Here is a 13,445-nt window from a genome sequence, read left to right on the forward strand (position 1 = left end):
AGCACCAAATTTGGCAAGAATAACGCATAGGACCTGCTTTTTGAGAAAAAGCCTGTTAGCCACCTGAAGATCCAAGATGGTGGTCACTTCAAGTGTAGCACTTTCAACAAGTGTAGCACTTTAAAGTCTGGGCATCAGCTTTCTCAGCTTCTAACAGCTTTGCTGTCTGACAGAGACAACACTTTCTCCAGTCAGTTTGGGATGAGCAACTCTGTGGATTATTTGTGAGACGGTTTTTAGGCAGAGGTGCTATCCTTTTACCATCTACTGTATCTGTACAGAATATCTACTGTAATATTCAGGTACGGGATACAACTAGGTTCAAAGAAAGAGCTCTACACCTAGCCTGATCTATCACTACAATTGCACAACTAAGTAAAATACTGGTAGTTGCCGCACGCATGCACACACACAGTTGATTTGTCTGTTTTGTCCGTGTTGTTTTTAGGGTCAAATCTTTAGGGGTGCTTTAGTGCAATGCCTAATTCATGCTGCACTGTAACGTGAGCTTTTTACGCTGTCGTATCTATGTCTAATGCATAACATTATATGAGTGTGAATTTAGAGTGTCCGCCCTGAGACTGGGAGGTCGGGGTTCAATCCCCGACCGGGTCATACCAAAGACTGTCAAAATGGGACCCGCAATGTCTCCCTGCTTGACACTCAGCATCAAGGGTTGGATTGGGTGTAAGTCCCTGCGACATACTAGCGTCATGTCCAGGGGGTGTACTTGTACATCAAGCTGCCTCACGCTACAGAAACAGGAGATAGGCTCCTGCCTTATGGGCCTCATGGCTCGGCAAGGCTACTCAGCGACTGTCCAGTGGTGGACAGTAGTAATGTACATATTTTAATACTGTACTTAAAGCAGCACTATGTAACTTTCCTCGTTCCTACCCCAGATTTGAAGTGCTGGCATTTTTACCATTGAGCTAATAGAGTCTTGCTCAGGGCCAGATACATTTAATCTTGACCATCACGTCATCTTTACCATTGAGCTAATAGTCTTGCTCAGGGCCAGATACATTTAATCTTGACCATCAGGTCAATATCCGTGTCAGATCCTGTGTCTAGGTGACACATGACCTTTGAGGCAGGGAGACTAAATACTAAATTGTATAAATTACAGTATAGTTTGTACCAGTAAGATGCCCTGAGGGCGAGAAGCTCTGAAATAACGGAGCTTCTTAATACGTCACAGTTGAGAAGCAGGAGTTAAACTATTAATCTGGTGTCAGACGAGGTCAGATGTAGAGTTGCTGGTCCGCTCCATACAGTATGCAAATCTAGTATGTCAAAAATCATGTATGGCTATCCAGGGTTTGATGAGGTCAGTCTCGTGATCTCTTGAGGTCAGATTAGCTGCACGCACGCACGCACGCGTGACATGCGCTGTGAGCTTGTTGTTTGGTTGCTGGCCGGGTCCATATATGCAAATCTAGTATGTCAAATCATGTATGGCTATCCAGGGTTTGATGAGGTCAGTCTCGTGATCTTCATATATGGAGATCCAGGTGATGTACCAACTTGGTTCATTTGCAAGTGTGACTTGTGTTGCGGCAATCACACTTGTTATCATGAGACTGTCACAATATGGCCATATAATGACATTCCCATATATGGGCTTAATATTGATGACATCAGGAATCTCCAGGGATTGTATAATTAGGGCATCATAACAAAGAGTATTTTGTGTTACTCGCCAGTACAGCTGCAAAGAAAATAATTTTGGTTAATTGTTAAACTCACTTTTCCTGTCACTTTGCCACTCGATTTGCCACTCACTTTATGCATGCGCATAGTCTATACAGAGTAATGAGAGCTGTGTAGTTTACCTTTCTGGGGCTGCGCTTGGGGGTGGGGGGGCGGTTCCGTTTTTCCAGTTTAGTTTTTTTCTGTTTTTGCGCTAGCCCCTCCTATACACAGGTTTAATGTTTGTTTTGTAAACGCATTGACACTGAAAAGAACATTTACGTCATAATGTGTCATATTGTCTCTTTATTGTTAATGGCGTTTAATGTTTGTGTTTGCACCGTTTGTTTTACATCTCCATTACATCACCTAATCAACATGAGTTAGACTTTAATATATTAGCGCCCCTCACTTCACACGGGTGTGATTTCTTTTTAAATTGGCGTTAATTGACGTTTTCACATATAGATTTAAATGTGTAATTGACTGGATTGACGAACACGCTATATATGGCCAGGGTTCATGGCCATATATAGCGTGTTTTGAGTGTAGAGGGTTTGATGATGTCAGATCGACATATATGGAGCGTGTCATAAGGCGTGATGGCAGGCGTGTCACGAGGCGTCGTGATCTTCATATACGGAGACGGCCATCACGAGGTGTGATGTCACGAGGCGTGATGTTCTGACAACCATATATGTAGACGTGACCGACCGACCGACCATACGAGTTTTGCAGGTTTTCATAGTAATCTGCGACCTACTGTCTCAATTAACATACTCCATACATACATTACAAGATTGGTTATAGTGAGGCTTTAAATGCATCTTTTGAATATTTGTAAGACAAATATAATACTTTTAACTCCACTACATATGGCATTACTTTGAAGTAGTATAGTATCAGCTAAAAAAAGATAATTAATTTGAGATACCTGTCGACTCGCAGTCACAGTAAGGGCTCAGGCTCTTGTGAACATTGAGGTATAACATAGGATCACACTTTTTGATTGCCTGCCAGTTTGTCCTTTCTTCAGAAACCATAGAGTACATCAGATGAAACATGGCCGCTCCTCTTCTTGACCACACCATCAGAGTGTGATGCCCAATTTCCTACATCACCTCAACCCTGCTTGGGATAGTTCCCATTGAAGGTGTAAGAAAGTAAAGGCATCTTCATAGGAAATGACTAACGCTGATCTTCACCAGAGATGACTGAACAGTTAGTCATATGAAGAAAAAAAGCTTTCTCAAGATGTTTGATCTTGGTCCCATTTAGTTTTTTTGCCGTATAAAGTTTTTTGCCGTATTTTCACGATTAAAAAAAAATAGCAGACCTTGTAGCTTGTAGTGCGCCACTCGGTGGCGTGCTATGAGCTTGTAGATCTGCTATAACTAGAAGCCATCTTGAATTTGTATTGGCATCATGTCAAAATACATACATTTTGATTACTATATCATAAAAATATGTTCATACATTCAAGTTCTACACTGAAAAGAACATGTTTTACATCTTGAAAAATGGCCACCATCTTGAATTTTTAGGTGGCTCCACACACACACACACACACACACACACACACACACACACACACACACACACACACACACACTGACACACACACACACACACACACACACACACACACACACACACACACACACACATTTTGACCCTCCTATAGGACCTACTTTGCTGATAAAGTAGGTCCTAGGCATTATTCATGCCAAATTTGATGCTTGTATCACAAAGTGATATGAATGATTGTGTTACTTTGAATAACTTTGAAACACTTTGAGTCCTGAAACCTGATAAAGTATCGGAATGAATGAATGGACAATGGAAGGAGAGCTCTCTTACCTCTGTGAAACAGAGGAGTGCCTTTCTTTACCGCAGGTGTGATGCAGACTGACAGCAGAATAAACTTTCTCTTCTTTACATTCACTCCACTTCCTGCCAACACTTGATGACGTCTGTTTGGGCAAGTGACTCATGAATCTGCTCTCAGTGTGGCACTGCTCTTGGAGGTGGGCCTAGATCTCTGGTCCTGTATTTACGCAAGCAAGAGGTTATATGAAAGTATGCTGGCAGGGAGAGTGTGCTCGCAAAAGGCTGGTGGGACGACAGCAGGGGTGCCCTCTGCCACAGCCTCGCCAGCCCAATAGGAAGGGGCATTGACCAGTCAAGGCCAGCCTGGTCAATATCATTGCAAGCGAAGGCAGATGACAATAGACCCTGCAGTGGTGCAAAAAAGTACTACATTTTAAGTAAAAGTATCAATGCTGCAATGTAGAAATACTCGGTTACTGTTACTGTAAAAGTCCGGAATTAAAAATGTACTTGAGTAAAAGTATTGGTATCAAAATGTACTTAAAGTACCAAAAGTATGAATTTCTCATTATAGAGAATGTCTCATTTAAAGTTTTCAAATCTATCTATGCACATCTTTTGAAAATAGCTGATCTACAAGCTTGTAGAATAGATGGTCGAAATGTATGGTTAATATACGTTTTGTAACAATAATCAAAATCTACAAAGTACTTGTAACGAAACTTAACCCATTTTGACCTGAGATCAGATTCTAAAAATGTCTTCTACATCCTGACAGTTTTCTGAAAAAGCTATGTTTCTATGTCAGTCGTTCTTCGATATTTTCAAAAATAGCAGACCTAGGCTCGTAGCGCGCCACTCGGTGGTGCGCTATGAGTTTGTAGATCTGCTATTTTCAATAGCTCAAGCATAACATAATGCTAACACCAAAAGGGGTTCCCATCCAAAATGGGTTTTAAGTAAAGAGCAGGCCAGCAGGGTTTGAATGGGAAGTGCCTTATATGGCACTGGGCTGCAGGTGAATGGGAAGTGCCTTATATGGCACTGGGCTGCAGGTGAATGAACAAACTGGCACTGTGTGTATCCTGTCTCCATTCTTGCATTATCAGGATTGATTCCATAGTGCGGGCAGCGGGGTCAAGTCTGCTGCAGTTCTGCTGCAGTTCTGCTGCAGTTCTACTGCAGTTCTTGTCAGTTTCACTATTCAGATCAGGGCCACATACTGTATCAAATATTGCACACTGAGTACACAATAGTGTATGATTCTTATGTTTGTCTAGTTATTAATTTACTTTGTTTGGGTTTGTGCCCAACTCGAGGCACATCTGTATTGCCAATGTATAAGCTCACAACACACACACACACACACACACACACACACACACACACACACACACACACACACACACACACACAATTTTGTATCGTTGTTGTTGCAATAATGTGTGGTTGCCACAAATTCCCAATGGGACCCACTGAACTTAAGATAGCTGTGGCTAATGATGCTCTGTGATCTTTCCCTTTCCTGCAGGTACTTTTAGTATTTGCCAAAGAAGACAGTCAGAGTAGTGGCTTCTGCTGGGCATGTGAGAAGGCTAACTTCCGGTGCAGTGTGGCGCGCACACCCGAATTAGCTCTCGAATGCTTTGTGGAGAAGCATCACGACCTCGTCATCATTGACCACAGACATTCCAGACACTTTGATGCTGAAGCACTATGCCGGTAGGCTAATTAACCTTTCTAGACCCTCAACCACTAAAAGTGTCTACATTATTTTGAAAATAGCAGGTCTGCAAGTGCACAACACGTGACACCTTGTGAGCTTGTAGGTCTGCTATTTTCCAAAACATTTTGTTTGTTTGTTTGTTTGTTGTTTTTCTGCCTATGCCAGTGGTTAATAATGTTGCAGAGACATTGTGGATGCAGATGTAATTAATATAAAACCCATAACTTCACCAGTGGTTCTCAAAGTGGGTTCCGGGGGACCCTTAAGGGTAATTGAGGTGCTCACTGCGTTCGCAAACAACTATAACCTTATTTTTTTGTACATTGGATATTCAAAAATAGCAGAGCTACAAGCTCTCAACGTGTCGTATTGCGACGCCTTCCCGCAAGCGTTTCATTTATTGAATAATCTTGAAAAATGTTAAAACTATATCTCAAGGGGGTCCCGCTGGCACAGCGTTTTTTCAGATGGGGAGGGGGCTAGTCCACGGCACAAAAACATGCTGGTGTCTTTGACATGAAACAGTTTGAGAAACACTGACTTAACATCAGCGACACCAGACTGGTTCTGTCATGTTGAAGGGCAGGTTTCCCTGCTGTGGCTGAGATGGTACAGTAGGACGGGTTCTCCTTACCGGTCCGACACCGGTCCGGCCCGGTCCGGCTTCATTCATAATGGTGCCTGGTGAAGCCACGCCCCCTGAGGAATGAGCAGCGCCTGCCTGCATCGTCCTCTATCTTTAGCCTGCGCCTAAACCAAAAACACGTTTACAAACATTCATGTACCCTGCCCAGCGCATATGTTAACCCTATTCATTTTAAGCCAGTCCATACGTTCAGTGTGCGCGCACAGCCGCCATGGCTGGAGAACTAAAGGTCCTTTATGACCGCTGGCTGAGGAAAACCACAGGCGGATGAGCGTCCCTATACACTGCATTCTTTCAGAGGCCCAGGGCCTGCTTACAGGGTTGCACCACTGGGCTCTGCCTGCCTGGGAGAATCGGAGCGTGAAAAAACTGAAAACTACATTGATTTGATGCCACAGGCTTTTCCACAGGGCCTTGCTGGCTAAATGGCTCCCTCTGTTTACATTCAGGTCAATTAGAGCGGTCAACTCCTCAGAAAACACTGTGATAGTCGCCGTCGTGAAAAGGTATGTACCGCCGATGTCCTTCCTCTACCGTCGATGTCCTTCCTCTACCGTCGTCCTTCCTCTACCGCCGTCCTCTTTCTTGTCACTTGTGCGTTGGCTAATGATTAAGATCAACGGCACCTAAAAATGCCAGAGTCAGCATATGCCTTAGAGCAGCGGTTCCCAAACCTTTTTGGCCATGCACCCCCTGTTACCTCCCAACCTAGCTGATGCACCCCCTGTTACCTCCCAACCTAGCTGATGCACCCCCTGTTACCTCCCAACCTAGCTGATGCACCCCCTGTTACCTCCCAACCTAACTGATGCACCCCCTGTTACCTCCCAACCTAGCTGACGCACCCCCTGTTACCTCCAGACCTATAGCTGATGCACCCCCTGTTACCTCCCAACCTAGCTGACGCACCCCCTGTTACCTCCCAACCTATAGCTGATGCACCCCCTGTTACCTCCAGACCTATAGCTGATGCACCCCCTGTTACCTCCCAACCTAGCTGATGCACCCCCTGTTACCTCCCAACCTAGCTGATGCACCCCCTGTTACCTCCCAACCTAGCTGATGCATCCCCTGTTACCTCCCAACCTAACTGATGCACCCTCTGTTACCTCCCAACCTAACTGACGCACCCCCTGTTACCTCCCAACCTAACTGATGCACCCTCTGTTACCTCCCAACCTAACTGACGCACCCCCTGTTACCTCCCAACCTAACTGATGCACCCCCTGTTACCTCCCAACCTAACTGTCGCACCCCCTGTTACCTCCAGACCTAACTGATGCACCCCCTGTTACCTCCAGACCTATAGCTGATGCACCCCCTGTTACCTCCAGACCTAACTGACGCACCCCCTGTTACCTCCCAACCTAGCTGATGCACCCCCTGTTACCTCCAGACCTATAGCTGATGCACCCCCTGTTACCTCCAGACCTAGCTGATGCACCCCCTGTTACCTCCCAACCTAGCTGATGCACACCCTGTTACCTCCCAACCTATCTGATGCACCCCCTGTTACCTCCCAACCTATCTGATGCACCCCCTGTTACCTCCCAACCTAGCTGATGCACCCCCTGTTACCTCCCAACCTAGCTGATGCACCCCCTGTTACCTCCCAACCTAGCTGATGCACCCCCTGTTACCTCCCAACCTATCTGATGCACCCCCTGTTACCTCCCAACCTAACTGACGCACCCCCTGTTACCTCCAGACCTAACTGATGCACCCCCTGTTACCTCCAGACCTAACTGATGCACCCCCTGTTACCTCCAGACCTAGCTGATGCACCCCCTGTTACCTCCCAACCTAACTGATGCACCCCCTGTTACCTCCCAACCTAGCTGATGCACCCCCTGTTACCTCCCAACCTAACTGATGCACCCCCTGTTACCTCCTGACCTAGTTGATGCACCCCCCCACATATATAAATTGCATAAGCTATCTAGAGACATATTTCCTTTTTATCCACATATATGAACCTGAATATGGCATAATATATTCAGCATAGGCTATATGCTGCATTACTTGCCATATATTGGCATATGTTAATAATTTTAAAATTAAACCATAGCACCACCATTAGACATTTCATGTCACGCACCCCCTAGAAGGCACCACAAGGTGCACGCACCACAGTTTGGGAACCACTGCCTTAGAGGCTTGGGGCTCCAATTTCGTCTCAGACTTTACCCGCAGCGCGGCCCGCAATTCAGCCGCCGCCCGAAAATTACGAATAGTTTTCTCTGTCCCTTAATGGTATTTTCGTCCAGCGTCACCCGCTATCTTTTTTGCCGACACCGGTATTTGCACCTAGAGGTGTGGTCATGGGCGTGTTGGCAGCGACAGTGGCATTTAAAACCACCCGGAACTTATACCCGTAAGGTGTCAAATTAGTTTGGTAGAGCGACACGGGCATGGAGATGTCCTTGGACTTGGAGTAAGGCTGCGTCATCTCTCCTTATTCTCTTTGTAATTTTCCTATAATCAGCAGAAGTGAGTGCCTTCCTTGTGTCCATTGTGTCCATTGTAGTCAAAGACGCATTTGTTCATTCAGTTTCATCATCCCATAGCGCATCAAATGGCGTTTAATCCAATTGACCGACCTTTCCTTTCCACTTGATACCGTTTCGTAGAGACGGCCTACACGCTCGAAGTATATACCAAACGAAAGCCCGAATTTCGTAGTTTACATAGTACTTTGATTTATTTTAAATTAGCAATATTTGAGCGAGTTGTGACTCTGAAAAGACGAGTGTTCTTGGCTCTGTGCGGGGTGGAGGAAAAAAAAGAACGACACGAGGGGGGGGGGGGGGGGGGGGGCTTCATTGCTATGAAGCAATATAGCACTAACGGGCAATGGATAAGGGATCTATTAAAGGCAATGGCACGTGGACTGGTGATTGGTTAATTTTGGTTTAATTATTGTAACGTCCAAACCACACCTATGCATAATATAATGGAAGTGTTTAAGGGATTTAGGCAGGTAACCAAAATACCAACTTTAGTGGGGGAACACCCTTTCCCCACTCCTAAATCCCCAAATAGTGGCTTTAAAAAGATGAGACAAAAATGGAGCCCTGAGCATCTGCATCACCCCAGTGAGCATATGTTCTCAATATGTTCTTTGTCATCGGAACCATTTTGAGTGCTAACATGCGTTTGTCCTTCTGAAGGCCGGACAGGGAGGAAGCCTCCGTGATGCCTCTGATCACTGCAGGCTTTAATAGGGTGAGTAAATGATCAATGCAGGCTTTAAGTGTGTGTGTGTGTGTGTGTGTGTGTGTGTGTGTGTGTGTGTGTGTGTGTGTGTGTGTGTGTGTGTGTGTGTGTGTGTGTGTGTGTGTGTGTGTGTGTGTGTGTGTGTGTGTGTGTGTGTGTGATTAAAAAACAAACCATTCTATTAGGAAGTTTGGGGAATAACAATGCTGTCTTATGAAACATAGTTTACATTCACTGCCTGCTACATGCTGCCTTATTCCTTCCAAGGCCTTAGAGGTTGACTGGTTGTTCTAAAGTTGTTTTTTGTCAAGGATATCCAAATTATTATATGTATTTGGCCACGGACCCCCACTTGAAAAGATGTGCCAGGGACCCCATACCCCATACAAGATTTGTATTGTTAAAATGTTTAAAAAAAAACATAACAAAAATTCGTTACAGATTTCTTGAAGATCGTCAAGCTCACATTGCAACGCGTTGTGAGCTTGTAGATCTGCTCATTTCAAATAGCTGATGTAACATATATCATGCACCAAGTCTCTGTACGTGTGTGTGAACTCCATATATATGGGCATAAAAGGGACATAATAACTGGGTGGGGCATGTATTTCCAACTTCGTTCCAACTGTAGGCCAGTGCCCAACGGGCACCACTCTAGTAGTGTTTTAAAGTGGTTAAGGTAATATATTGACTCATCTTTCACTAAAACTAAATATATTGACAATTTCGTCAACAAATAAAAATTAGACTAAAATGTTAGGGAGAGAATTGATCCATTAGAACTAAAAGACGCAACGCAAAGTGTAAAATCATCAAGCATTAATTTACGACGCCATCAAGGGCCCGCCAAAATATATATATTTTTAAATCTTATATTTAGTCGAGTAAAACAAGACTAAAACTAAAACATTTCAGATGACTATATAGGACTAAAACTAAATTAATTCAAAAGACAGACTACAACTAAATAAAAAGAATGTCAAAATCAACACTGGTGTGTATGTGTACATTTCACACTATTCCCACACCTTTACTCATGCATTTCCGTGTAAATTATTGTTCCTTGTGTCAACACTCCATACAGTTATTTCCAAAGGCAGGAATCGAGATTAGAAAGTACAGTCTTTGTTTTGGCAGCATCCTGCCCTCACTGGTGACATTTACACCGTATTATTGACATGATCTTAACCCATTCTGACCTGAGATCAGATTCATACGAGGTTTTCCACTGGACACACACTGGTCTGATGAACCCATTCTGACCTGAGATCAGATTAAAAAAATGTCAGTCGTTCTTCGAATTTTCAAAAAATAGCAGACCTACAAGCTCGTAGCGCGCCACTCGGTGGCGCGCTATGAGCTTGTAGATCTGCTGTTTTTCAATAGCTAAAGCATAACATGATGCTGACACCAAAACGGGTTCCCGTTCAGAATGGGTTAAAACAATACAACAAAAGCACTGAAGTGAATTATTGAATATAGATTATTAATGCATAAAAGATGTATGATTATTAATGATTATCTGTTTTGTATTGTCTTCAGAGATATGTGGAAAATGCCAATATGATGGCTTGCTACAATGAGCTGCTACAGCTGGAACATGGAGAGGTGCGGGCACAGTTCAAGCTGAGGTAAGTATAGGCTGCTAAATAGACATTTCCCATAGCGAAATAGTTTGACTAAAGTATAATGGTGTGGTTCAATGGTGCGCTGCAATGTCTTTTTAAGAACAATAAGTGCCAAGGTCAAAATGTCATGAAGTGGATTTATTATCTCCTTCAAATATTGTCTTGTGTAATTTGCAGGGTCAACATTGTTCTCTGATATACTGTTACTGTCTTTTTGAGCGGCACTCCTATGCACAGCTTTGTGTGTCTGTATGAGCACGGAATGTGCTCAACTGATTGGCTGAGCACGGAATGTGATGTATGATAAGAACGCCGCTCACTTCACACAAGTGCTTACAAAAGTAGTGAAAATAGCCGATCTATGTTCTTGTGAGCATGTAGAGCAGCTATTTTAAGGTTTTTCTTTTGGCTTTTCTGCCTTTATTGATAGATACAAGTGAAGATTGACAGGAAAGAGAGAGAGAGACAGGGGGAGACATGCAGCAAAGGTCATCATGAACGGGACTCGAACACGCAATACACTGTCAGGCCAGAGCCTATATGTGGCACGCGCCTGGACCACTAGGCCAGCGGGCAACCCTTTAAATGTTTTGATAACTGATAATAAAATTGGATATAAGTTTCCACCCAACAGTGACGATAGGCAAGCTCTCATATGTCCTGTATACAAATTTTAAACCTGATTTATAGTTCAACCGATGACTCTATGACTGAACCTCATGTCTTCCCCTTTCCAAGGTCTGCAAATGCTATCTTCACTGCTCTGGAACAAAGCCAAGAGGCCATAGAGATCAGTTCTGAAGATCAAATTATTCAGGTGAGTTTTGAATACACTTTGTTTTCATATTTAGTTATTGCCATATTGTAAATCCCATTCTCTCTTGCACTCTCTCTCTCTCCCTCTCTCTCAGGAGGGTGGACATGTTCGTAACTGTTGACCTCTCTCGTTGTATGACAAATAGTGAGAATAGACAATCTGCGAGCTTGCGATGCAACGGGTTTGTAGATGGGCAATTAGTCTATTTTTGAATATTTATTTTTTATTAAAAAATAAATAAAGTTGAAAGAGAGTTGATGTGCTGTACATAATTGTTAAACAAACATAACACAACACATTATTCAGTCTACATCGAAAAAAAGGAAATGCATTCTTCTGGTGCAGTGGTTCCCAAACTTTTTCTCTCAAGATCCAAAAGAGAAATGTTTTCCCCAGAACCAGAGGTATGGATCAAGGTTCAAGGTTCAAGGTTTCTTTATTTTGTCTCCCAAGAGAGAAATTTGTCTTGGACCCCAAGGACCCGCTCTGCAGCATACAGATACAGATACAATACAATACAATACAATACAATACAATACAAGACAACAAAGGCACACAGTGACCCGTACAACATTAAAAACCACACCCAACATACCTAGTGCAGAAGATGAATTAAGAATATCGCCTCATAACCTTCGACCCCTACCCTGTCTGCCCTCTGCAAGGACTCTGTTAAGGAGTGTGATTGACAGGGGGACAAAGGAATGCTTGTACCTATTGTATTTGCACGCATGGACCTCGTACCTCCTTGGGGGGGGTAGATCCCCCCCCCCCCCCAAGTCCAACTCTGCTCATCCCTTCTCTTGACGTTTCTCTCTCTTGACGTTTCTCGCCTGCTGATGTCTTGTGATCCCTGATCTCAGTTATGATATTTGTATTCTGTCTCTCTCTTCTTGCACACTCTCTGAATGGATTCTTTTGTATGGCCCAGACCACAAAGTATTTAAGGCTGTGTTATTAGTGTGACTGGCCGAAAGGCAACACGTCACTGTAGTACTTTGGCAACTTTATTTATTTATCCTTTAATATTTATTTTTATAGATAGACTAAAGTCTGTCCCGCCAGTCCTACCACAGTTTTATGTCAAATCGACCAGATGCATCGGGAATTGTGTGCTTCCATTTTGCTAAGCGATAAGTTCATAATTTATATGAATTTATTAAAGTGAATTAATTAGTGAGTTGAATTGCCACACTTGGGAGTCCAATGGCATACGCAGGAAAAGATAATTACACCAGTCAGCTTCATGGTGGCGCTATAGGACATAGTTTGGTTCCACTCGAAAAAAAGCCAATGCATTTTTCCCATAGAGATTTCCAAACATATTGATATCAATTATTTTAAGCCTAGAATCAAGCCAGTCCAGGGGAATTAAAAAAAAGTTTTTAATATTTAATTACAGGTATATGATGTTTCGCAGTTTTCAAAAGAAATCCACCGACTTGCGTCGGGACAACCACACTTGCAATTTCCCAAATTACACCTTTCTAGTTACCTTCTGTTTTCATATGGTAAAAAAACAACATTTGTAAGTTCTACCAAAGCCCCACATGTTGAGCGATGAATATGCTAATGCCACGAACAGATTAAAGCCTGTGTTATACTATACAAAAAAATAACAGATCTCCAAGCTCACAACGTGTTAACTTGCAGCACAATGCCATTTTCGATGAGCGACGCATGCATACAACCAAGTATAAATCAGGCGTAATATCATCATGTAGCCACCAATGATGATGTAAACTGAACTATTGTACATCTGACCCCAGCGCAGCGTGCTCTGTATGAATCCAATGATGATGTAAACTTTACTATTGTACATCTGACCCCAGCGCAGCGTGCTCTGTATGAATCCAATGATGATGTAAACTTTACTATTGTACATCTGAC

General features: G+C 43.3%; 1 protein-coding gene across 4 annotated transcripts in view; it reads left to right on the top strand.

Moving 5' to 3' along the window:
• pde8a (phosphodiesterase 8A) overlaps nucleotides 1-13,445 on the top strand; it is a 66,035-nt gene that overhangs the window by 26,555 nt on the left and 26,035 nt on the right. For all 4 annotated transcript variants that reach the window (XM_080767647.1, XM_080767648.1, XM_080767649.1 and 1 more), the window contains exons 3-7: nucleotides 5,054-5,244; nucleotides 6,344-6,400; nucleotides 9,065-9,119; nucleotides 10,653-10,741; nucleotides 11,477-11,555. In XM_080767647.1, the coding sequence (XP_080623773.1) occupies nucleotides 5,054-5,244; nucleotides 6,344-6,400; nucleotides 9,065-9,119; nucleotides 10,653-10,741; nucleotides 11,477-11,555 (471 nt within the window). The remainder of the gene's footprint in view (nucleotides 1-5,053; nucleotides 5,245-6,343; nucleotides 6,401-9,064; nucleotides 9,120-10,652; nucleotides 10,742-11,476; nucleotides 11,556-13,445) is intronic.

Source organism: Protomyctophum bolini, assembly GCF_963924005.1.
Source record: "Protomyctophum bolini genome assembly, chromosome: 1".
NCBI lineage: Eukaryota > Metazoa > Chordata > Actinopteri > Myctophiformes > Myctophidae > Protomyctophum > Protomyctophum bolini.